General features: G+C 43.7%; 1 protein-coding gene across 3 annotated transcripts in view; it reads right to left on the reverse strand.

Annotated features, from left to right (window-relative positions):
• The window catches only part of NOL4 (nucleolar protein 4), an 856,374-nt gene that overhangs the window by 49,740 nt on the left and 779,990 nt on the right, over positions 1-26,644 (reverse strand). For all 3 annotated transcript variants that reach the window (XM_029591209.1, XM_029591207.1, XM_029591206.1), the window contains one exon: positions 7,014-7,194. In XM_029591209.1, the coding sequence (XP_029447069.1) occupies positions 7,014-7,194 (181 nt within the window). The remainder of the gene's footprint in view (positions 1-7,013; positions 7,195-26,644) is intronic.

The following is a 26,644-nucleotide window of genomic DNA, read 5'->3' on the forward strand; positions in this document are numbered from 1 at the left end:
CATACATCCATATAAAATGACAGTCTATTTTATACCATGAGCGCATATACACTTGTTTGTTATAAAATGGTCATGTCCATTTACTTGAGCTAGCATATACACATACATGTGCTCCCGTGCACCAGTATAAAAGTTATCCTCAACGTGTGCAAGAAACAACTCCACAGATAAAGATATCCTCTTAAATTTAGAAGCAATAAACTGTTAACATATACTTCAACAGTAATAAGCTATATACAAGATTTGACATAGCATTATTAAATAGTTTGAGCAATTATGCTAAAGTACCTTTATTTCTTTGCTTATCTAGGAGTAGATTTTTAAAAAAAGCGCGATCGCGTACTTTTGTTCGCGCAGCAGGCGCAAACAAAAGTATGCTGGATTTTATAAGATACGCGCATAGCCGCGCATATCTTATAAAATCCTGGATCAGCGCGTGCAAGGCTGCCGATTTTGGGTAGCCTGCGCGCGCCGAGCCGCAAAGCCTGCCTCCGTTCCCTCCGAGGCCACTCCAAAATCGGAGCGGCCTCGGAGGGAACTTTCTTTCGCCCTCCCCTCCCCTTCCCCTCCCTTCCCCACCCCCCCGGCCCTATCTAACCCCCCCCCCCCCCTTACCTTTGTCCTTCGATTTACGCCTGCTAGAAGCAGACGTAAATCTACGCGCGCCAGCTGACTGCTGGCGCGCCATCATCCGACCCGGGGCTGGTCCGGAGGCCTCGACCACGCCCCCAGGCCGGCCCATGCCCCCGGTCCCGCCCCCGAAACACTGTGTCATTTGGCCCCGCCCCCAACATGCCCCTGACACGCCCCCTTAAAAAAACCCCGGGACTTACGCACGTCCCGGGGCTCTGTGCATGCCGGCGGCCCAATGCAAAATAGGCGTGCCAGCGCGCGAGGGCCCTGCTCGCGTAAATCCGGGCGGATTTACGTGAGCAGGGCATTTAAAATCCGCCCTCTAATGTCTATATTTGCCAGTGTGCGCATGTTATAAAATCAGCGGTGGCACAAACAAGGGGGGAAGGGGGTTCAATTTTGTCTACATTTGCATGGCGACACATCGAGGCCTTCCCCAGTTCCCTCCCAGTCTGCTCCAATTTACCCCCTACCCTAACCTCCCTTTCCCTTCCCCTCTCCTCCCCACCCTCTAAAACTCTTTTTTAAATTTTATTACCTTTTATTTTGCAAGTTACTTCAGGGCCCGACCTGAAGTAACTTGCGCGCACCGGGACAGCGAGGAATGATGCTGTCCTGGCCCACCCCCTATTAGGGCCCCAGCACTTACACACGTCCTGGGGTTTATGCACGTGGCTGGGTCCATTTAAAAATTGGCCCAGCGCGCATAAGGCCCAGCCACACGCCGGGGTTTTAAAATATGGCCTTGTGTGTGTGTGCATTTTATCTCTGCCATAAGTCTGCCTCTAATTTTAATGATTCAGCGAACACCTAAATTTTTCCCTTCCACTTCTCCTAGAAAATGAATTCATACTTCGTTAATAGGCCTCAAATCCTTCAGTACACTAAAGGCCTCAAGATATATGCTGACTCCTCTGTCCTATAACAGATAAAGCCCAGTCAATCCATAGCTCCTAGGTTGGACTCACCCTGGGACCAATCAAAGCCACGGAGTGGGGAAAATGACAAAAAGGGGGGATTATTGTAGTGTTTACAACTCCCATTACAGACATAACTTGTAAAAGCAGTGAAAATGCAGTGAAATACTTTTTAACATGTCACACAAGAAGTCATTATTCTTGTTCTCCTAAGTTTTTGATGTTTTGATCATAGGCAGCCTTTATAATTACTATCATTATAACATGACATTTGTGCTTCAGCCTTGGGCTTATTTTCTTAGACACACAGACACTGTAAATAGATAAAGATGCCGAGTTACAAGGTTATAGAATGGAGATAAAGCCAGTTGACATTCCATCTAAGATTATAGAACATTTTTGAACAGAAACAAGGCCACTTGACATTCCAAACAATTGCAAGCCATCGATAACATTTACATACGAGAGGAGGATAATCTTTTGAATAACCACTATCATGTATCCCACTTAGTTAATTATTACTTGTATAATCTTCCATATTATTCGTATGTTATTGTTTTTGTTATTATTGTTATTTCTAATGTTCCTATTATAATTATGTGACAAATGTAAAGCCTGTTGCTAAGTTCTGTTCCCTGTAAACCGATGAGAAGTTCCCAACGTTCGTCGGTATATAAAAGATATTAAATAAATAAAATAAATAAAATTAGCATGGAGGCAGAGAGCAAATTACTATATGGCCATTCAGATTATTTGTTTATAATAGAAAGCCAACCACAATAATTTTAATTCCTTTATTCACCTACCTCCCTCTCTAATTTCTGTTAATTAAACTGTGAATGAAGATCTACAGCCCAACTTATTAAAAAATAAAGATCTTTATTGGATGGATATGGCCATAGTATAGGTCAAATTACATACTGTATTTTCCAGTGTATAAGTTGCGGGCTTTTTCTGCAATTTCAGTGACTGCGGTTTATACACTGGTGCGATTTATATACTAATGCGTGGTAAACATAAGGACCTGATCAATATATCTCAAAAGGACACACTTTTATTGAAAATGCAGTCACACCAGTGGTAACATTGGTTAACAAATTATAGTTCACAGTTTTGAAACAGGGGCCCCTGTGATGTACACCATGTTGCGCCGGGAGGTGGACCCTTGGCTTGTGCAGGATTGGTAGGCTCCCTGCTCAACCCAGAGAGCGCCTGCCACCAGGAAGCAGAGCACAAAAGGAGACAGAGGCTAGCTGGAGCTTCACCAATAGCATCCCGGGGTTCCCTCAGGTTGAGCCCTTGGTTACCCGGGCCGTCTGGTCTTAGGAGGGCCTCGCAGGATCTCCTTGAGAGAAGGTTCAGAGGTGTGCCCACCACGATCAAGGGTGTGCGGTTGATGTTCAGGCTAGAAGTCCGGGGTGCCAGAGAAGGCCAGAAAAGAGTGTCTGAATGTATGACAAGGATCAAGGCCAGAGTCAAGGTAGCGTAGTCAGCCAAAGCATGGGGTCAATACCAGTGGTCAGTCCATGAATAGTCATCCAAAGCAGGGGCCAATACCAGTAGTCAGTGGGTGGGTAGTCAGCCAAAGCAGGGGTCAGTTTCCAGGCAGCGTGCAGACGTGGTCAGAGATCAGGCACAGGTTATTTCCAGGCAGTGTGCAGGCGTGGTCGAGGAAACAGGAAAAGGTCAAATCCAGGCAGCGATCAACATAGTCAAGAACAGGCAGAGGTCAGTACCGGGAAGATGGTTCGAGAGGTACTACCTGGGGAGAGGAAGGAACAGGAGGACGTAGGAACAGATGGACGCTGGAACAGGAGGACGTTGGAACAGAAGGATGCTGGAACGAGACTGGAACACGACTGGAACTGATACTGGAAACCGCAGAGGCAAACTAGAAATCACAGCATGATCGACCTGATTGCCAAGGCAAGGAAGTGCAGGCAGGCACCTCCTTTTAAGCAGCGTTCAATCAGGGCGCACCGCGAAGCTGGGATCTGCCCCTGGCCCTTTAAGGGGCCGGGCAGTCCGCGTGCATGCACTTAGGGGCAGGGCCGACGCCATGGAGGACACCGAGTCCTGCCATGAGGCCTGGCTGGAAGTGGAAGGCCCAGTGACCGCTGCCGGGGGACGCCGAGGCCTAGCTATGCTCGCTGCAGAAGCAGGGGAGGGCGACCAGGGACCCGTGGAAGTCTTGGTGAGGTGAGCAGGCCCGGATGCGGGCTGAGCGCGGACGGGACACTCAACACACCACTGGTGTGACTGCATTTTCAATAAAAGTTTGTCACTTTGCTGACCATATCAATTTGTTACAGTTGATCCAATGTTTCTTTCAGTTTATTTGTAACTGCATATGAAACTTTTCTGTATCTATCAATAAGTGGAGTGACATTTATAAATTCTCCCAGCCTCATATAGACAGTCTGATATTGTATGAGAAGTTTCTCTTTGATCTTGGTGACTTTTTTAAAGCTGTTTTCTTTCTTAGCGAGACACAAGCCTGACAACCCGGTAGCGGAGGTCCTATTGTGCTTGTGACATAGAAATGGAGCCTGGCTTCCCAGTTTGATATCTGATATTTTTTTAAGCATCACTTCTCCTTCCGGGTTCATATGTTTACCTCCACATGCTACTGATATAATACTGGCTGGCTTTTTCAGTACTTTATGTGGAAACTGCATAATCACATCTTCAGGTATCATATCAGATATCAAAGACAAGGCATCCACTCCTTTACCTGGTCTCGCATCTCGCATGTGGTCTGCTGCTGAATTTTTTGACCAGCACATCTTTGGAGAGTGACTGAGTGATTTCCACATTTGTAACATTCTTGCCCATATGCTGCTAACAGTTTGACTGGGGCTTGCTATGACAGTTCAGTTTGGCTTGTATTTTTACTGTGTGGATAAATGTATCAACTGTTTCTACTGACATTATTTGCTCCTGTGCCCTCCGCACTGCTTTGGCTGTGCATGTGTCTACTGCCTTGGACAATATGAGGTCTGGAGTCTAACATCAGAAATGCTGATCGGGCCATCAGTCTCTAAGGTTATACTTAAACTTGTCTGCCTTTAAGTGCTCACTGACCAGATGAACCCAAAACCATTACTTCTCAAATACTAATGGCCTGATTTACTAAACATTTTTCCCATTGACACAGAATGAAAGAAAAGCCTTAATAAATAGGTCCTAAGTTTGGCCTTGGTTCACTGCCATTCTTAAATGCTCCTGGCCCTTACCTGCTGTTTTAGATTACGTGTCAACAAGTGTAAAGTTAAGGGAATCGGGGGATTGGTGCTGTAAGCTATATTGCAGCGAGGTTAGAAGGAAAAATTTGTCTTTTTGTGGAAGATAATAAAATATCGTTCACAAAAGCAGACACACCTGAGAGAATAGAAAGAATGAGAAGTGATCTAAGAAAGCTTGAGGGATGGTTGAATGCATGGCAGTTAATATTCAATGCAAAAAAGTGCAGTCATGCATTTGCAGTGCTGAAATCGGAGCAGCATTTGAGACAGGGAGACAGAGACTGATGATCTCAAGGTAGTGAAACAGTGTGATAAGGCAGTTGATACAACTAGAGGGATTCTGGCATGCATAAGGAGAAGCATTACTAGCAGAAAAATAGGTGATAATGTCTTTGTACAGGTTTTTTCATGAGTTGAGCAAGGACCATGTTGAGTTCCCAAAACACAGGAGGCTTACTGACCATAAGTTTGGAATGCCACAAACACCTGAACGTTTATACTAAAGGGTGAAGGGAGATTGAAGCTCTTTTCACTTGCTGGTGAAACGCCACAATGGCACTTAGATGAACTTTAACTGAAGAGGTGCTTAGGCCTGAGGATGATAGGAAGAATAGATATTGAAGCAAGAACCCTCAGGCTAGAGAAGAAAGGATCCAGCTGGCTGGTCCCACACCAAGTGAAGAATCTCTTCCACTTAAATCTGTAGGATCTTCTGATAGAAGACTTTGCCAAAGCTGGGTTTGCCAGTAGGGAATCTGGAAAGCTTGCAGTGGTCCTTTTCTGATTTTTCAAGAGAAATAATTATTTTAGTAACTAGTCATTCTGATGCCACCCATAGTGCAAGGTTGTCCTTAGAGGAAGGGGTCCCAAAGCAATTCAGCTGGAGTGGTCCCTCCAAAATATTGAAGACTGGGGTCAGGGAGGGGGGACTATATCTGGCTTATTACTACTCCTGATGTCAGATTCAGGGACTCCAGAAGCGCGTGTCCTGAAGGAGTTCTCCCACTTCCCCCTCCGATTCTCCTACGGAGGGCCCTACCATACAGCTGCCAAAATGATTTCATGTTATAAAATCATAGCCCATTTTCTGTTCTTGACACCAAAGTCCAGAGTCTTTAAGGTTGGAATTGTGAAGACTTGGGCTCCCAGTGTTTCACAATGACCTGATCTTACTGAATGCTAGCAGCACAAATACTTTAGGACTGTCCATCCAGAACAGAGAAATGTAGACACTGGCAATATGTAATTTGAAAAAGCAAGGGGAGGCGCATAATTGATCCACTTACAGATATTGTACAACCTCTGAGAACAACGTCACAGCCTGCTATCCTTTCCTATACACTTACCCAGACATAAATCTGACAACCGTAAAAAGAAATTAATTAGCACATAGAAAATTACAGACAAGGCTGAATGGTTAATTTCTTTCAACACTAGGTCTCTGGCTTTTCCCTCTGCACCTGAGACACTGCTCTTCCCAGCTGGAGAGGGATTAAGCGGGACAAAGGCCCAGTAATCTTTGTCCTCTGAGACACCCTTTAAATCCTCTTCTTGTAGACCAAAGACCAGAGACCCTTTCAATGTAATCAGTTTTGAGTGACAGAGGTGAGCATTTCTATTACTACAAAGGGCAAATCATTTAATATGATGCAGTGCTTAGTCATATCAAATCATTTAATATGTGCTCACATATGATGTGTTCATACCAAATCAATATTTGATGCAAAAAAAGGCCCTTAATTCATGCACTTATTTCCAGTGGTTTGGATATGCGTTTTGTTAATGAAACTTAAGGCTCTTCCTTTCTAAAAGATGAGTCACCATTTCAATGGAGCTTGTGTGTTTTGTTTTTTTCTTAATCAGTGACCCTAAATTCTTTATATCCAATTGTCAACAACATTCTCTTTTCTCTTTCTTGTAGTACAGGGAACATGTATTTTTAAATGTAGTATATTTATTGTTTTCCAAATTTCTTTTTCAGTCTCTTATTTTAAGATCCTTTCTCACTCAAGGACTTTCCAAATTCCCTTGAACGCTGCCATAAGCCTGTGACAGTACCAAGCATGGCAATATGAGATTAAGCGTCAGGTTTAGGCACGTAGCTCAGATGAACTGAACCATTATGTTATATTGCTTTTGTTACAAGTATTTTTTTTCTAATAGGCTCCCAAACAGACACACATTTTTGCACAAATACAAAATCTCTAATGCAACTCACCACTGCTAGAAGCATCGGTCAGATTTAGCAGGCCTCCTCCCAACCCTCTGTAACTATGGTAACTGTAGGTCCCGTTTCCATTGATGTACAACACCTCCTGTGTGCTGGAAACAGCTGATGTTGAGTAAGCGACCGGGGCTGCCTCCTGTTTATACTGTGTGTCAGCTGGAGCAGCCTCATCCTGTGAAGACAAGGTTTCATTATAAAGTGTCAAAATTCATTGTTAAATTTAATCTTCGATGAGCATATGTATATATATATATATATATATATATATATATAAAGAGAGAGAGAGAGAGATGGAGAAAAAATACATTTATTTGCTAATTTAAAATTCTGCAAGATTCACTTTTCAGCTTTTATTGCAATCGTTAAACAAGAGCAGGCATGCTTTTAATGGATGGGTTAACAAACAAATAATGGATTCATTGCATTAATAAGAAACAGTGATTTTACCACTCCTTTCATCCCTTTTCTCCTGTTTCTGCAGAATCATCCATAAATGCCTGAGATATGAACTTAACCCTTCAACACCGGCCTCTAAAACAAAATGATCAGTCCTCTATGGTGTGAGATGACAATGCAACATTTTAAAAAAATGTTGATTTACTTGCAGCTTCAGTAACTTGAGCAAACAAGGTCACTAAGCATGCACAGACAAATCTATCAGTACCTTCCCTATGCCGGATGATGTTAAAGATGGTAAGATGGATAAGTCTTGTTTGAATGAAGTATCAGTGTTCTGATTGCTTAACTTATCGATCTCAAATTACCCAGAAGGCCACCGGGTAGGGCAAATCTCAATAAATCAGTTTATTAAGTGTCCCTCCTGCTTCTGGATCATTTCTACCTCTCCCTGATTGGTTGAAATATAAGCAATCTGTTCTCTGACCAGCTGAGCTGCTCTCCTACTGGTGCAATATGCAAATTAGCTGTTTAGGATGGGAGGGGGTGGGCACTGCTCAAAAATGTTGCTGGGCAGAAAGATTTCGACCTGTGATTACATACTCTACTTATAATAGAGAATTTGGATAATGAGAACCCAGGATATCTAGGAATAAATGATTTGATGCAAGACTTGGAAATGTATTCCCAGATAGTCTGGCTTCTTATTATTGCGATCTGTGCTCATCATCCAATAAAACTCCACCTGCCAGCAAATTCAATTTTGCTGTTTTTGAGCAGCAATAAAGCAGAGGACGGCACATTCCACCAGGCTAAGTAGAGCTTAACTAAACAAATAACAGACTGATCATAATTCAACTGCCCTGGGATGGGCTGAAAAACATAGGTTCTGGGCAGGGTTTACAATCACATACGTTTGGACCATTTCTTCTAATAAAAGCATATTTGTTCAAGTTTTATTTAACTTTAGCATTAAAATACTTAAAAAAAAAGTTTACCTTTAACATTTTACAGTAGCAATATCACCTTCACAAGCAGTCATCTCCTATTGCTTGTGACCATGGGCAGGGTAATAAAAACCTCCTAGTTACCTTTGGGTTCACATAGTCATGAACTACACAAGAGGTACTTAGGGTCGGATTTTAAGAATTACACACGGGCGTAGATTTGTGCGCGCAACCTGGCGCGCACAAATCTACGCCCGATTTTATAACATGTGCGCGCAGCCGCGCACATGTTATAAAATCCGGGGTCGGCGCATGCAAGGGGGGTGCACACTTGTGCACACCGAGCCCTAGGGGAGCCCCGATAGCTTTCCTCTTTCCCTCCGAGGTTGCTCTGAAATCGGAGCGGACTCTGAGAGAACTTTCCTTCCGCCCCCCCCCCACCTTCCCCTCCCTTCCCCTATCTAACTCGCCCCCCAGCCCTACCTAAATCCCCCCACCTTTATTTTTTTATTTACGTCTGCTCTGGGCAGGCGTAGGTTTTGCACGCCGGCTAAGTGCTGGCACGCGACCCCCGGCACGGTCACTGTGCCGGAGGCCTCGGTCCCGCCCCCGGACCTCCCCGCCCACTCCCCACCCCTTTTTTCAAACCCCGGGACATACGCGCGTCCCGGGGCTTACGCGCATCGCCGGGCCTATGCAAAATAGGCTCGGCGTGCGCAGGAGTGGGTTTTAAAGGGTTACGCGCATATATTACATGCGTAACCCTTTAAAAATCTGCCCCTTAGTTTCTTGAATAATATTGTTTAGATACAATCATTTTATTGATAGGATGTTTTGACACCGTATTTCACCAACAAGGATGCAACACTACGTCATTTGGTTCACTATGGACAGCACCATTACTCCATATAAACCCATGAAGACAAAAATGGTGCCAAAATTTACATGTTTATTAAATATATCAAAAAACCTCAAAAGGATACATAGAACTCTTCACATAATAATAAGATCAACCCTCCCAATTATCACAAACAAACAAACAATCCCAACCCCTCCCAATATCACAAACAATCCAATCCCTACTATGACCCTAGTTTCAACTGTTACGCATCCCGGCCGCATGGGTGCCGCAACCAGGTCTGCTCACCATGCCATGCCCTCAACCAGCTCCAATCTCGCTGCTGCCACCAGTTCCCGCCATCCCCGTTGCTCACCACGGCCCTCTCCGGCTTCCTTCACGCCGCAGGTCTCACAGCAGAGCTCCCGCCGGGGCTCCGCGTCCTCCTGCTCCTTGGCCCCGCCCCTAGGCACATGCACGGCTAATGTCACGACGTTTAAAGGGAAAACCGGTTCGGACGCACCCTGATGACATCACCAGCCCCTAGTATAAATAGCAAGGTCCTGTCCCCAGGACCTCGCCTTGGCAATCGGGTTGACACCATGGTGTTCTGAGTTTGCCTTCTCCGTGTTCCAGCGTCTCCTAGTTCCAGTACCTCCTAGTTCCTGAGCCTTCGTGTGTTCCTGAGTCCTTCTCGAACTGATCTCTGGTACTGACCTCTGCCTGCCTGACCATTCTCCTTGTCTGCTGCCTGGAATTGACCTCTGCCTACCTTACCATTCTCCTTGTCTGCTGCCTGGAACTGACCTCTGCCTGCCTGCCCATTCTCTTGTCTGCTGCCTGGAACTGACCTCTGCCTACCTTACCATTCTCCTTGTCTGCTGCCTGGAACTGACCTCTGCCTGCCTGATCATTCTCTTGTCTACTGCCTGGAACTGAGCTCTGCCTGCCTGACCATCCTCTTCATCTGCCACCTGGAACCGACCCTCACTTGCCTTGACTATGCTCGGACTGACCTTGGTATTTGACCCCTGCTTTGGTTGACCACTTCTGGACTGTTACTCTGGCTCTGACCCTTGCGCTTCACTCGGACACTTTCTTCTGGCCTACTGTGACAACCAGATCAACCTGCTTGGAATCCACTCGTGGCTTCCACCTGACTAGATCTGCAGGCGCTGCCTGTCTCGCCCGGAGAACCTTCCTGAACTGTTACTTCCCTGAGGTCTCCGGAGCTTCTAGTTCGGATCTAGTCCATCCTCTCTGCATCAGCTGCTCACCCTTGCTAGTGGTGGGCACACCCCTCCGCTACCTCTCCGGGAGATCAACTGAGGCCCACCTAGGTCCAGGCGGTCCGGGTACCCAAGGGCTCAACCTGCAGAAACCCCGGACTGTTATTGGCGAAGCTCCAGCTAGCCTCTGTCTCCTCGTGTGCTCCGCCTCCTGGTGGCAGGCACTCTCTGGATCCGACCAGAGGACCGTACCAATCCTGCTCCAGGCCAAGGGTCCACCTCCAGCGCAACATCAACGACCAATGGTCGTCTTCCTCAGGGGAACTCACCCACTAAAATATTGCAAACATAGACAAATAATATCTACATCAAATTGTATTACATTATTATAGCCAAGGAGCTAAATGTTCAAAAATTACTTTCCACATTGTACCTGAAAATAAAATAAAATATAACAATTCTCATGTTTTTATTTTATTTTGTTATTTATTTTTATTTTATTTAAACCATGCAAGTTGTGGAAGGATTATTTTTCTATATAATCGTCTTATGATAGGGATAGAACTGGATAAATCTTTAGCGATATCAAGTAAGTTTGACAGATAACATGTTTGATAATTCAGTATTTTGGATATCATTATAATATTAGTTTCTCTTTGGCCAAAAAAAGGTTTGCTACAATCAATTCTTTGAATTGAAGAAAAAGGTTGTGGAGTTCAACACGTTTTAAAATAAGTAGGGTGAGTGTATTTCAAACAATTATTGATAAATGTGTTTAGTGTTTTGGTTTTGAGATTAATTGGAATAATATATGTGTATATTTTTTAAAGTGGGCAATCGTATTTAAAGTTGGAATCTACATGTTAATTTTGGTATTGGGTGGTTCTCTTATAACATCCATAATATTGGTAGATATACTTATTTTTCAATTTCAAATATGCATGTCAGTAAAAGTGTTAAAAGAAAAACATGTGAATTGATATAATTTATTTTATTATCAGATACAATATGGAGATTAATTTTTGAACATTTATCTCCTTGGCTATAATAATGATTACAATTTGATGTAGATATTATTTGTCTATGTTTGCAATATTTTAGTGGGTGGGTTCCCCTGAGGAAGACGACCATTAGTCATCGAAACTAGGGTCCTAGTATGGGTTGGATTATTTATGATATTGGAAGGGTTGATTTTATTATGATGTGAAGTGTTCTATATATCCTTTTGAGGTTTTTTGATGTATTTAATAAAAATGTAAATTTTGGCATCATTTTGGTCACTATGGACACATTCAACAAAGCTTAGGATATAATAAGATTTTTTTTTTAAATTGCGGACTACAGCAAATGCCACAGACCTTTTTGCACCCAACCAGGCCAAACTGAAACTAAATCACACCTGATCTGTAATTCTCACATTTTCTATATTAGTGACTTCTTATAAAGACAGGAAAGTCAATATTCAGTACCGTAGAAAGTGGAAAGTTATCCAGTTAAATTTAACCAGCTAACTTTGGTCGGGATATCTGTATAAAGTTATCTGGGTAACTTTGCTGCTTGCCAGTCTTTTGAATACTGAAAAGAAACAAAACTAACATGCTGAGCATTTGCCAGTCTCCCTCAACCCCTATTTTAAAAAAAGAAGTGCTGGCCAAATCTCCATTCTCCCAAACATGGCACACTGAGCTGAATACTAAAAGGTGAATGTTAAAATCTGGATATGAGCAACAATCGGGGGATGCACAAATATGTCGGGCTTGCACACACGCCAAGCAGATTTTAAACGCTGGTGAGATACGCGTGCACCTCCTACAGTACCCACATCTAGAACGGTTTCAAAAAGGGGCGGGGCACGGGCGTTTTGGGGCATGAGCCTGAGATGTGCGCACAAATACTTGCGAGACCCAGCGTGTATCAAGGCCCCCTTGCTGCATAACTTTACTTCTGTTATGGGTGCCGTGTAAGTTAAAATTTAAAGAAAACAGAACTGCAGGGTTTTAAGGGTCAGGGCTAACTGGTTGGCGAAAAGGCTATCAAACTAGCGTTGGCTGGAGGACCTCTCTATTAACTAGGCAAACTTGAGATGAACTGGTAAAACTAGGAATGGAGTCAGCGCATGCCTCGTCTAAAATTCCAAGATTTACGCGATAGAAGCGGGATTTGCCTGCCCACTTAAAATATGGCACACATTTGAGCGAGGCCAGGCTACTTTATAACATCTACGCATATATATACACACAAGTTCAAAACTAGTTGCGTCCCTGGGCGCAGGCCGATGCATGTGCGCCCGCGTGTTGGTTTGAAAGTTACATCAGAGTGAGATAGAGCTGACAGCCTCCGGAACATTAATATTAATTGATTTACTTAATGCCACATGAAAAGACCAATGATTGGTCCCTTCCCTGACAGCCAGGAAATTGCTATTTACCCAAGACAATGATTTTGATAACTGCCCACTCTGGGGACAGATTTCATGTAGCTCGCAGACTTGCACAACACACAGGTGCTCTTAGCACATGTACTTTATGCTAATTCTCTTTGAAAATTAGCATAAAGGAAGCTTTTCTTTAAAACTTAGCATAAAGTACCCATGCTATAAGCCACATGCTTGCTTTGCACCTGCTTTTTTGTCTACAGGAGGCAGAAGAGAGTGAAAAGGCACATGTGCTTTTGAGAAAATCGTGTATGCGCCTAATTTTCCTCACCAGACCTGGACGAGTACCAACAGCTCATGGAGGAACTGGATGAGTGGCTGGAAGAGATGTCTGGTAAGCTGATTGAGTCATGGCAACAGTCTGAGATTGGTGCTACAGGTGGTCCTGAGGAAGACCCTTAGGGTGCCCAAATACTACCAGGAGTCCAGAAGCAGCTCCTGTGAGAATCCCAGAGAAAGGGGTGGTGAAGAACCCTGAGAGAGGGGTCACAGAAAGCCCTAGGGAGGGCGACACAGACTGCCCAGGAGGGGGCAGTATTGAGAAGTTGGCACTACTGGAAGTCCTGAGGAAGACCCTGTAGGGTGACCAGGCAGTAACAGGAGTCCAGAAACAGCTTCAGTGAGAAGCCCAGAGAGAGAGAGAGAGAGAGAGAGAGAGAGAGCATGAAAAGGCCAGTGAGAGAGGAGATGAAATGCCAAGTGAGAGGCGCTGTGAAGACCCCAAGTGAGGCTACAGAGGAGAACCCAGAGGAAGGAACCTTGGAAAGCCCAGAGGGTGGCACTGTGGAGACCTCAGTGAGTGAAGCTGCAAAGGAGAACCCAGAGGAAGGAATCACAAAAAGCCCAGAAGGGGTGCTGTGGAGACCCCAGCAAGTAAGACCACAGAGGAGCCAGCAGCCAGCACAAGCGAGTTGCCAGAGAGCGCTGAGGGAATACCAACAGAATTACCAATGGAGGCACCACAGCCAGTTCAAGAAGTTCTTTTGGGTGGAATTTAAACCCAAAGCCAGCAATAGGCTTGGTTAAAGGACCAGAGGGGCAGGCGGTACATTTCAGTGGTGGTAGGCGGTCTAGGTTTACCCTGGGATGTGGGGGTAAGCTTAACCCTGGAACCCTAACCCCAAGCATAACTGATGGGTGGCCAGATAAGAGGAGCTAGGGAGGTGAGGCACTCCCCTGGATGGGATCCAGGGGGAGTGAAGATACTCAGACTGACAGGTCCAAGCTGAGGGGGATATATGAGACCGTGCCCCTATATTCCTCATTAAACTGGCTAGGTGCCTGATTCCATTTAATTCCTCTTGTGAGAGAGAGCTCTGTGGGCGGGGTCCAGCAGGGAAGGAATAAGAGCTGGGATCCAGGTTGGGATAGTCAGACCAGGCCCGGGTCTCCAGGAGGAAGGCAGCTCCTGTAGAATATTGCTGTCCAAACACTGAGCTGTAACAAAGCTGTATGAATACCGAGGGATGTGGTACTGAACTGTGAGTAATTGGAGTACACTGTTCTGAAGGTAAACGCAGTCTACTAATATGTATGTGTTAAAGTGGAAAATATAGATAAGCAGGCCGATGCAATACAGTGCACTCAGCCGAGCACACTGTTTAACCCGTGGTTGGACACAGGTTTTGGACACGCATCCACAACCCCTTATTCTATAAGGGAATTAGCATGTCCAAAACGCATATCCAACCCCCCACAAAATTAATAGTGCTCATCACATGCAAATGCATGTTGATGAGGCTATTAGCTATTTTCCCCGATTCAAAGAAATGTGCACCCAGAGCAGGCGTTAATTTCTAAGCAGCCCAAAAAGTGTACAGAAAACTAGAAAATACTGCTTTTCTGTACTTCCTCTGACTTATTAACATGGTGATATTAAGTTGAGGAACAAAAAGGACAAGAATGTGAAATAAAATTATTTTAAAAAGGATGAGCGTCTGTTAACCTGCTAATAGCCACCTCTCTTGGGTGCCCACTGCCAAGGAGGCGTTAGGGCCACACATTTGTCCCTAGCACCTCCTTGACAGCGCGAACCCTCATTTAAATATTCGATCACATGCCCAGGAGAGGTGGCTGGGCACGCACTAGGAAAGCAGGAACTCAACACTGAGTGCCTGTTTTCAGTGCTAAATTTATTGGATTGACTTAAAAGTGTTTCAAGAAAGGCTGGAGCCAGTTCAGGTTTGTGTCAGGGGATTACTGCATGGTCCCACACACGGCCTTCCATTTTGTAATAAGAACAAAAGAATATAAGATATGCCATACTGGGACAGACCAAGGATCCATCAAGCTCAGTATCCTGTTTCCAACAGTGGCCAATCCAAGGTCACAAGTACCCAAACATTAGATAAATCACATGCAACTATTGTTTAATGATTATTGTAATGTCAGTTTATGGATTTTTCCTCTAGAACTTATCCAAACCTTTTTAAAACCCAGTTACACTAACTGCTGTAACCAATTCCTCTGGCAATGAATTCCAGAGCTTAACTACGTTGCCATGACTCAGTCAGCTCACCGGACCTCTCTTCCAGCCACTCATCCAGTTCCTCCATGAGCCATTGGTACTCGTTGTCTAGCCAGTCTAGGCATTCATTCTCTTTCCTGGTCTGGGCTCTAGGGATTGGGTTCCCTCACTCCATTACCCTGGCTGGCCTTTCCAGCTCCCTCCGACCTGGCTCATGGGACTGGGGAACCCCCACTACACAGAAATACATGCTGTTCTTTCCTTCCAGCCTTCTGGCTTCTTTTGATTCACCTGTTGCTGCAGTACCCTGACTACTCCACTCCAGATTTTCCTGTTGCTGCACTCTGTGAACTGCAGAGTAGCTTGCTTGCTGGAAGAGAGTCCTGCCCTGTTTCCATTCACTGTATTCACAGCCAACTCTGGCAGCTTTTCCACAGCCTCACCCTGCTTAACACACCCTTACTGCATCAGTGGTTTCCTCCCTTTTCTTTTTAAGGCAAAAAAAAAAAAAGGTAAAAAAAGCCTGCATATAGCTTCATTACAGCTCAGTGTTTGGACAGCAATATTCTACAGGAACTGCCTTCCTCCTGGAGATCTGAGCCTGGTTTGACTATCCCCACCTGGATCCCAGCTCTTATTCTTCCCCTGCTGGGTCCCGCCCACAGAGCTCTCTCTCACAAGGGGAATTAAAGGGGACCAGGCACTTAGCCTGGTCCTGTACTGGTTTAAGGGGAAACATAGGGACAATGCTTCACACAGTGACAAAATAAATGAAAACCACACAGCTGAAGCAGAGGAAAAGAAGGAAAAGACAACACGCATGAAAACAGAAAGAAGGACAAAGACACCTGATAAAGAGGAAAAATTAGGAATAGGAATGAGAAAAGAGAGAGAAGAAGAGTCAGAAAGTAAAGTCAGAGACTCCAAAGGTGGGAAAACTGTTGTATTGGAAGAAAGAGAATATTAATGAACTAGTCAATACAAAACCTCATGGGATTTCCTTCAGAGTTTAATGGCCAGCATGCATCTTCTGCAAAAAGTGATTATTAGAGAACTGAAAAAACAGAATTTAGATGATTCACCCATCTCCCTTGCTTGCTCACTACTGGTGCCATGGGAAAAAGTGTCCTAGATTAGCTCACCACAAATCTGATCACCTTAATAAAGAGGACATCCAACACAAATACTGTGTTAATAAGAATCTGCAATTGCAAAACATGGCCAGAATAGTTAAGAAGTAATGGGGCTTAGCAGGCCAGTAAGTCTGGCCAGGAAATTTTGCCTCATGACTGAACAGGAGCCCTGAGTAGGATTTATTATCTTGCCAGGCACTAATTCTGACAGGTGCACAACGCTTCAATCACTGGAGCAGTCTGACTCTATTGCACATGACTAGCTTGATTCCAATTTTTTGTTTGTTGGCTTTTTAATTTCTTTCTACTGCAGAGAAACAAAATCACACAGCAAGTATTAAATGTACCATGTGGGTGTTTTATAACAAATTGTCATAGTAAATTCCAAAAGCAATGTTCTGACAGCTATGGCACAGGACAACAATGTCCTTTTGCTCTGTTTACAGATAGTAAAAGCTTTTGTTCAAACATGCATTGACATGAACTATAATATATCTCAAAATCTTGAGTTTCTAGCTGTCTGGGCTTTCCGAGACATCTCCCCTTTTTAAGGATGTCTGAAAATTGTGAGACAGACAGAAAGAGGCTGTAGGGAAGATATCCAGGGAAGTTTACATAACAGTAACCTAGGTTATTTGTCCTCTGGAAGCTCTCTTACTGAGGAGGAGCAAAGAAAGACATAAGCAGGAGCCTGGAGGAGGCAGGTCCATCCTGGTGCATACCTATAGGCAAGCTCTGAGCCAGTGAGGAGACCCTGCAGAGCTATACATGAGGAACCAACTGGTCCTTAGCTTGTGGCTGTGATGTACATGCCCATGGGAAGAGCAAACAAGCTAAAAGCAGCACCAGGCAGAGAAAAAATATCTAAAAACTGTCACTTCATCACATTCTGCTATCCAAGAACCAAAGTAAGAATGAGAGCCATAGTGGAGGCACAGTAAGGAAGAAAAGTCCCAACAGTGGTGGAAAGACAGAGTGGGGAGGGGCGGGGAAGGAAGGATCCAACAGTGATAACAAGATTTGATGGGTGACAGAGGGGACCTATCAGCAGTGGCAGAAATGAGGGTGGGGGGAGGGGAGAGAGAGAACCTGACAGTGGTCAAATGAAAAGAGTCAGTAAGGGGGACCCGAAAGAGCTGTAACTGAAGCAGAAATTGAGGAGAAGAGACTGAGTCAGGTTAACATGTTACCCAGACACCAACCTCCGTGATTCCCCTTCCCCCATAAACTGTTGCAGACACTAGCCGTCATGCAACTCCTACCACCAAGCTGCGGCCTCTTCATCCCTGTTCCACCTGCCAAAGCCACTACAGCAGTGTAACTCGGACTCTGGGACAGAAGAGAAGTGGCAGAATGCATCTAGAGATTGTAATGACGCATGCTCATTGCTCTCATTGCTAACACTCTGGCTGCTCCTTTGGCTATAGCATGCTATAAAGATTTACACAGGTAGATGATGAGGAGATGGAGCACTGGCCATGGGGACAGTACACAATGCTATTACTATTCCAGGGTTTGCACTACCACTGCTGACCTAGAGAGAAGTGGGTGAAAGCTGAGGGGAGCTGAAAGTGACAAAGGGGATCTTGGAGAGACAGCTGAGGGCTGCAAGCTCGGAAACAAAGGGTGCTGAGAGTGACAAAGGAAAAAGGTAGGGATGCCAAGAGTGGTGGAGGTTGGAGCTGGGGGCCGAGGATGAAACCAGAGGGGCAGAGTGGCACAGGGGACACTGAGAGTGATGAAGAGGACCTAGAAGACCAAGAGATGGGAAGGGAGCTGAAAATGACAGAAGACCAAGAGATGGGAAGGGAGCTGAAAATGACAAAAGGACAGGCTAGCTAGGATAGTTGAGAGTGATGGTGGAGAGGGCAGACTTAGGGCTCAAAGGCTGAGATGAGAGAGGTAGTAGAAGGGTGAGAAACAGCAATGATAGACATTGGGAGAGCTGAAGAGGAGTAACAAATAAAGGTGGTGATTAAGTGAGAGAGAGAGAGAGTGTCTTTGGGAAAGATGAAAGAGTTGAATTAACGGATGGATGAAAGAAAGATGGAGAAAGGAGGACCAAAACATAGGAAAGGTAAAATGGTAAGGAGAAACAGGAAAAGCAGACAAAGGAAGACAAGTTGAAAGCAGAAGCACAAAAGACTACAAAAATATTTGATTTTCAATTAGAATATGGGACTTTTAAAAATACAAGCAAAAAAATGGGAAAGTGGAAAAGGTCACACACACAAGTCAAAGATATAAAGGAAGGGGTATGCAGCTGAGATAATTAAAGTGATTGTCCTTCAAAGATGCTTGTCAAACATCCAAAGCCTTGAAGACATCATACACAAACTTTATTTTGAGCTTCTTTTTACCAAGGTGTTAACAAACAAGGTGCTGGTAGTAGTGGTTCTCCAACACAGTCCCATGTTTTGCCCAAAGGCTTTTGCGGAAGAGGTATCAAGGAAGAAACACCTTAATCCTACAATGTGAGGACTCAATTAATCAAAGGAACAGACTAAGCGAAAAAGATCACAGTATCAAACAGGAAAATGACTCATTACTTATAAATGGGAGCCAATCAGAAGGCCCCGCATGAAACTTTAAAAGTCTCTTTATGCCCGCAGGATGAAATTATAATTTTCTGTTGGAAGAAAACAGAGCCTTTCAGGTGTTTGTTGCTAACAGATACGCTGTAGTAACTCATAAGCACCCGTGCTTCCTTAATAAAGCCGCAGGTCTGCTAAACAATGTAAATCAAGGTTCCTCAAATGCCATCTTCCAGAAGAGGAGTAAATAGGGGAATGCCCCGGACATCTGTTCTAGGACCGCTGCTTTTTAACCTTTTTGTGAATGACCTAGTTATGGGAATGACGAGTGAAGTGATCAGATTTGCCGATGATATAAGACTGTTCAAAGTTGTTAAATCACACTCTTGTGAGATAGCGGGAGAACTTTGCAGGATTGAGAGACAAGGCATCCAAATGGCAGATGACATTTAATATGGACAAATGTAAAGTGAATGATGTTTGGAGAAGCAACCCAAATTGTAGCTGCACAATTACAATGCAGGGTTCTACTTTGGGAGTCACCACCCAGGAAAAGGAATAGGTGTCATCATGGATAATATATTGAAATCCTCTGCTCAGTGTGCAGTGGCGGCCAAGACAACAAATAGAATACTGGGAATTATTGGGAAAGAAATGGAGAATAAAACAGTATTATAATGCCCCTGTATCGCTCCATGGTACAACTTCATCTTGAGTTTTGTGTGCAATTCTGGTCACCGCATCTTAAAAAAACACATAGCAGAATTAGAAAAGGTACTGAGAAGGGTGACCAAAATGATAAGGGGGATAGAATGATTTCCTATGAGGAAGGGGACTGGAGAAGTTAGGGATCTTCGGTTTGGAGAGCAATCAGCTGGGGGAGATATGATAGAGGTCTATACAATAATGACATAACTGTTATACTTTAGACCAATGAGATTTGTAGTTTGGCCTGAATTTCAGTGGTGATTCATTTAAAATCCAACATGCTGCTAACCATTATAGTCTTAAAATACTGTTGTAGGGGTTCGCCACAGCTGAGAAAGCTAATTGTTAAATAAACATCACATTTGCTATTTTGGCAAGTTAAAACATTTATGTTGGTAAAGTTTTTTTAAACAATGAATTTTAATACAATTTTGTTTTTTCATATAAAATTTTTAGGAAGCTTTTCAGACAACTCCCTGACACAGCCTCAATGGTGAAACACTGGCCAAATCAAAGCTGTCGTTTTTCAGTTCTGGAGTTTATTGAGAGTAGTATTCATGAAACGTAAAAGGATTTTTCATTTGTGAGAAGATAAATATAATTGTTTTAGACTTGAAATTAACTCTGTATAGACTTTTGAATTTAAAATCATGTTTCCTACTATCTTTGGTAGCATTTGAGAATGTTGTTCCTTCACACTAAAGTGATAGTTACAACACAGTATAAATGAAAACTTAAGGAGGTTTTTCTGACTTATGATTTGGCCTTGTCACCAAATCTTGGATTTCTTCTGTGATTTGTCATCTCAAGACTTTTACTCCTAACAAAAAAGTACTTGGTTGGTGGTGTGATTAATTCTTTGAATGGGGGTACTTTTTTCTTCTTTTCTCACAAGTATTTGAGTACCCTACAGCCTCATTTTAATTGAGTTTACTCTTTCAAAAGTACAAAGATTAAGGGACATTCAGTGATGTTAGGTGAAACATTTAAGACAAATAGGATAAAATATTTTTTAACTCAACACAAGATTAAACTCTGGAATTCATTGCCGGAGGATGTGGTAAAAGCTGTTAGTGTAGCTGGGTTTAAAAAAGGTTTAGACAAGTTCCTGAAAGAAAAGTCCATAAACCATTATTAAACTGGTCTTGAGGAAATCCACTGCTTATCCCTTTTAAGATCCTACCAGGTACTTGTGATCTGGATTGGCCACTGTTGGAAATAGGTTGCTGGGTTTCATGGACCTTTTGTCTGACCCAGTATGGCAAATCTTATGTTCTTAATTGAGAGTATGGAATTCAGTCATGCCAAAGAAGTGTATTTCAAAATGAGTGAAGAAGCCCCATAGTAATACAGTATGTGCTCATAAAAGGAAGAATATACAACAATCTTGAACTCTGCACTGAAAAACTGACTAGCCAATCAAAGGCCTGCTAAGTTCAAGGTCACACGACAGACATTAACCAGTGAAAAAGGGGGTGGAACAGCTCCCCTATGAGGAAAGGCTGAAGAGGTTAGGACTGTTCAGCTTGGAGAAGAGAAGGCTGAGGGGGATATTATAGAGGTCTTTAAAATCATGAGAGGTCTAGAGTGGGTAAATGTGAATCAGTTATTTACTCTTTCAGATAATAGAAGGACTAGGGGGCACTCCATGAAGTTAGCAAGTAGCACATTTAAAACTAATCGGAAAAAATTATTTTTCACTCAATGTGCAATTAAGCTCTAGAATTTGTTGCCAGAGGATGTGTTTAGTGCAGTTAGTGTGGCTGGGTTTAAAAAACGTTTGCATAAGTCCTTGAAGGAGAAGTCCATTATCTGCTATTAATCAAGTTTTCTTAGAGAATAGCCACTGCTATTACTGGCATCAGTAGCATGGGTTCTACTTTGAGATTTGGTACTTGCGAGGTACATGTAGTTTGGATTGGCCACTGTTGGAAACCCAGTATGGCAATTTCTTAAGATCTTATGTTCTAATCACAGTGCATTACAGCAGGATAAATGAAACCAGCAAAATCAAGGTCACATGGTGTACACTATCCAATCATGGCATAGATTATAGACAGGGCACACCACAGGCAGGGTAAGGATGACATGATGTGCAATATCCAATAACAACGCCATATACCAAGTCAAAGTGAATGAGAACTAGATATGGAACTGGCAGAGAGAAGGTCATATGATACACAGTATCCAATGGCAGAATAGCAAAACCAATTTAAAGAGCTAGTTACAGCCAGATATAGTGTGTGAATAAATGATACTGAGGACTGCATGTCAGCAAAAACATGGAGTACATAAATTACAGAAATGACAGAAAAGGAAAACTAGATAAATAATATCCTAAATGAATATCAAGCAAAATAATAATGAATGCAATAAGAACACAAAGAAAACAATTACATAAGAACAAAACATTTGGTCTATGCATCAATGTGTTCATTGGTCATATGAAATACACATAATATTGATGGAAAAGAAACAAAAATTGAAAAAATCACAGAAGAGATCAATAGAAGAATGACTACTTAACTTCCTGTTTTAATCCTGTACCAGAAAAGGACTGCAGTTCATTTATCCATCTCTGTTCTCGATGGATCAATCATTCAGAGAAATTGCCCCTCTGCCAAACTGAGATCAGTGATGGAGTGGGATCGCTTACACCAGTGTGTGACAAGGGGTGCCTCCTGTTTCTTTGAAAGGATGCATAAGCAATATTCAAAAATATGGATTTTCAAAGGGCGCATAATCTAACCTACATATAACAATGGGCATGGGCATAGATGTGCATAAACAACTCCTGAGGTGATACAGTCAGACGTGTGTTTCAGCGAATATGTTCTTACTGTCGGGCCGATAGAGTAAAAATCGCGGGAGAGCAGGCGAGTGCCCGCTCTCCTGTGCACGCGATACAGTAAATTAATTTATTTAAATTAGGGTCCGCGGTAAAAAGAGGCGCTAGGGACACTAGCGTGTCCCTAGCGCCTCTTTTTGGACAGGAGCGACGGCTGTCAGCGGGTTTGACAGCCGACGCTCAAGTTTTCCAGCGTTGGTACATGCCGGACGCCGGCAAAATTGAGTGTCCGGTTTTCAACCCGCGAGCCGCAGGCCCATTAAAACATTTTTTTTAAATTATTTTTTATTTTTTTAACTTTTGGGGCCTCCAACTTAATATCGCCATGATATTAAGTCAGAGGGTGCACAGGAAAGCAGTTTTTACTGCTTTTCTGTGCATTCCCCCGGCGCCGGCAGAAATTAACGCCTACCTTTGGGTAGGCGCTAATTTCTTAAAGTAAAATGTGCGGCTTGGCTGCACATTTTACTTACTGTATCGCGTGGGAATGACTAATAGAGCCATCAACATGCATTTGCATGTTGCGGGCACTATTAGTCTCGGGGGGGGGGGGGGTTTGGACGCGTGTTTTTGACGCGCTCTTACCCCCGTCGGAGCGCACTGTACTTAATCGGTGTTGTAAGGTAGATGGAGACAAAGACAAGGAACAAGCCGAGCAGCGGCCACAGGGAGAATGCCTCTGAGGAGGCATAGAGGGGCCATTGGTAAACAGGGATAATTCAGAGGAAACCAAACGGTTGCTTAAATTCCTGCCACAATGAAAGGCAAATCAGATAATATGTTGAAAAATAGAAAATAGTGATAAGGTAAGCCAATAGTGACAGATAATCTACCTTATAAATGGCCTGTGACCGACGGCCCGCAAATGCGCAGTAGAGCGCAGCTCTACTGCGCATGTGCGGGCAAGGACGTCGGTCAGAAAAAAAATGGCGGTGGGGCCGCAGGAGCGGGAGGAGAAGCAGCGGCGCCGCGCGCGCGCGGTGCCGCTACTTCTCCTCCCCAGATCTGCCGGCAGATCTCGGGGGGGGGTGTCACTCCCGTGCCCCCCCCCCCCGAGATCTGCCGGCAGGAGCGGGAGGAGAAGTAGCGGCACCGCGCGCGCGCGCGGTGCCGCTACTTCTCCTCCCCAGATCTGCCGGCAGATCTCGGGGGGGGGGTCACTGCCGCGCGCGCGGGAGTGACCCCCCCCCCGAGATCTGCCGGCAGGAGCGGGAGGAGTTAATGGAGCCGGGTGAGGGTTGCGGGAAGTCGCGCTTACGGCGCCGGGAGGAAATGGAGGTGGGTGAAGGGAGGGACTGAATGGGAGGGAGGGAGAGGGGGACTGAGTGAGTGGGAGGGAGAGGGGGGACTGAGTGAGTGGGAGGGAGAGGAGGGAGTGAGGGAGAGGGGGGACTGAGTGAGAGGAGAGGGAGGGGGGAGAGGAGTGGGTGGGGGAGGGGGGTGGTGAAGAGTGAGGGGAGAGAGAATGAGGGGGAGGTGAGAGACAGAGGGATGTAGCCCGTTTTAACGGGCTTTACGGCTTGTAGAACATATTTGATAAGCCCTGCCTGAGAACAGTAGTACCCAGGTGAGGTGGACAGATGTCTGAATGGGACACATGCTAAAAAGCAAATCACGATTCATATGCAAGGCCCGTTTAAGCACTGTTTCACTAACCGATATTTAAGAGAAAGCTGGTAAGGTTTACAGTTATCCAGCTAAAGGTAACCAGATAACTTTAATCAGGGATATTCAGCAACACATTTATCATGCTGAATAACCAGAATAACTTTTCCAACTAAATTTATCAGTTATCTGTTCTACATTTTTTTGAATATTGGGCTCTATTTTAAAAATAAAACATATATAATGTATAAAAGTTGACCCAGCTGTATTTCTAGTGGCTCTAGGCTTTGCATTCATATTTAATAGGGATGTGCAGAGGCAAAATTTTCATTTTTATTTTATTCATTTCATAAGTTACCTCCATTCGTTTGGTTTGTTTCAAATAAAAGCATTTTAGCATTTAGGGACATTTCTTATTTGTGCTCATCACAAATAACAGTATGAGGTGAATTATAAAAGCGTCCATGTACATAATAAAAATTATAACATAAAACAAAACTATTCCCCATAAAATAAAGAGGCAAGTTACAACAGTAGCCAATTCTGCTTCCTAGAAAAGAAAAATATTACCGACCAGATAATAAATTTGTAACCATTTGAAAATACCACAAAAGTCAGAAAGCAGACCTATAACTCCTATTGAATACTGGACTGAAAGGGACAGTAGTATTCTTTTGTTTATTCATTCCATTGTTCTTTAATTTTTCATTATATGGGGGAAGCAATGCAGCCTGTTTTGAACTTCAAAATTGGGATTTTCTAAAGAATTCTAATGAAACGTGTGGGTAGACATCATCAGAAGAAGGAAGAGAACCAAGGCACAAAGACTGTGGAAATGTGGTATCAAAAGTGGCATGACTAGACTAAGGAACTGTAAAGGGGAAAAAGGGTACTGGCAGTGACAGGAGTTCTTTAAGGAACTATAAGAGGAGCAAAGCAGCAGCAAGAGTGGCAAGAACACCTCAGGACTTCAAAAGAGGTCACCAATAATAGTGCGTGAGCTGCCAAAGGCAGCACAAGAGTGATCAACTGGCATCAAGGGTGGCATGAACATTCTAAGACACCATAAAGAGGGAACAAAGCAGAGAAGGTGGTAGGAAAACACCCTAGGAAGAGAGAAAGGGAAAAATCAACACAAAAAGTATCATGAAGAGTCTAAGACACCATGAGAGATGCAAAGCAGCCATCCAGAGAGGCAAAAGCATTCCAAGGTGTAGAATCTTGGGTATGGCAGCGAGAGATAGTGGCAGCAAGACCCCAAGGTGTGGAGTCTGGAGTATGACAGCAAGGCTGAACATTAGCAAGATCCCTAAGGTGTGTCATAAGGAGTATAGCAGAAAGGCAGCAAGACCCCTAAAGTGTAGAGTCTGGGGTATATCAGCAAGGCTCAGTAGTAGCAAGATCCTCAAGGGATATGGTGGCAAGGCAGTGTGGCAGCAAGAGCCCCAAGGTTTAGCATCAGGGGCAGAGCAGCTTCACCTTAATTAGAGCTCTGTCCTGTCTCCTTGCCTACTTCTCTCACTTTGGCTCCATCTTTGCTCCTCTCTCAGGAATTTCTTGGTTGCCATAGTTACCAGTTTCACTGTAGCACTTTTCAGTGGGCCACAGAATTGAATGGGAAGCATGAACAAATGAAACAAAAATGTTTACTTACATTCCTTTTGGGGGTCCATGAATGAAAAGAACATGTGGTCTCATTTCTTGCATTTTACCCATTTGTTTCAAACAAATGCACATCTTTCATATTTAAGTATTACTGGATAAAGTGTTCTATGCAATAAACTTTGTTTCCACCAAGGCATCTGATGCAAGCTAAAAATAGTGTGCCTGTGCAAGCAAATCTTCAAGATGTAGAGCCTGGGGTATGGCAGTAAGACAGAGTGACAACAAGACCCCTAATGTCATATGCAAATGAGGATTTACCAATTGGCCAATAAACAATATGGCATGCTCAACCTCAGCATTACTATTACTGAACTCTTGGTAAACAACTGTTAGATAACACCTGCTAGTACCTGATGCAAATGAGCAAAAATAACCCGCCTGAAATGAATGGGCAACTCACACAGATAGAGTGAAAGGTATGAGCATAGCACACATACTTTATTACTCCAATTTTTCACACCTGCAGGGCAATTATAATTTGCACTATCCAAAACTGCTAAAAAGTCATGCACTTAGATTCTTTAACAAGGTGGATTTCCAGCAATTGCTCTGGTTCAAAGGGATGTTAAGAAGCCATCAGATGTCCTTTTTTTTTTTACCTCCTTCCCCAGAGAAGAAAATATACATAAATAGTTATACTACAAGGAAAGGTCTGAACCTGACAGATAAATACCTGATGTTTCTGCAAGGCTAAGAAGGCCAAAAGCTTCAGGGAAATCGAAATACAGGCAAACATGACTTGGATTACACACTTCTAAAACTGTGAAGCATTAGTAGTTATGCTGTCTTCACAAAGCACAGATGCTAGTGTTTCTGTA

The sequence above is a fragment of the Rhinatrema bivittatum genome, chromosome 2 (assembly GCF_901001135.1).
Source record: "Rhinatrema bivittatum chromosome 2, aRhiBiv1.1, whole genome shotgun sequence".
Taxonomy (NCBI): domain Eukaryota; kingdom Metazoa; phylum Chordata; class Amphibia; order Gymnophiona; family Rhinatrematidae; genus Rhinatrema; species Rhinatrema bivittatum.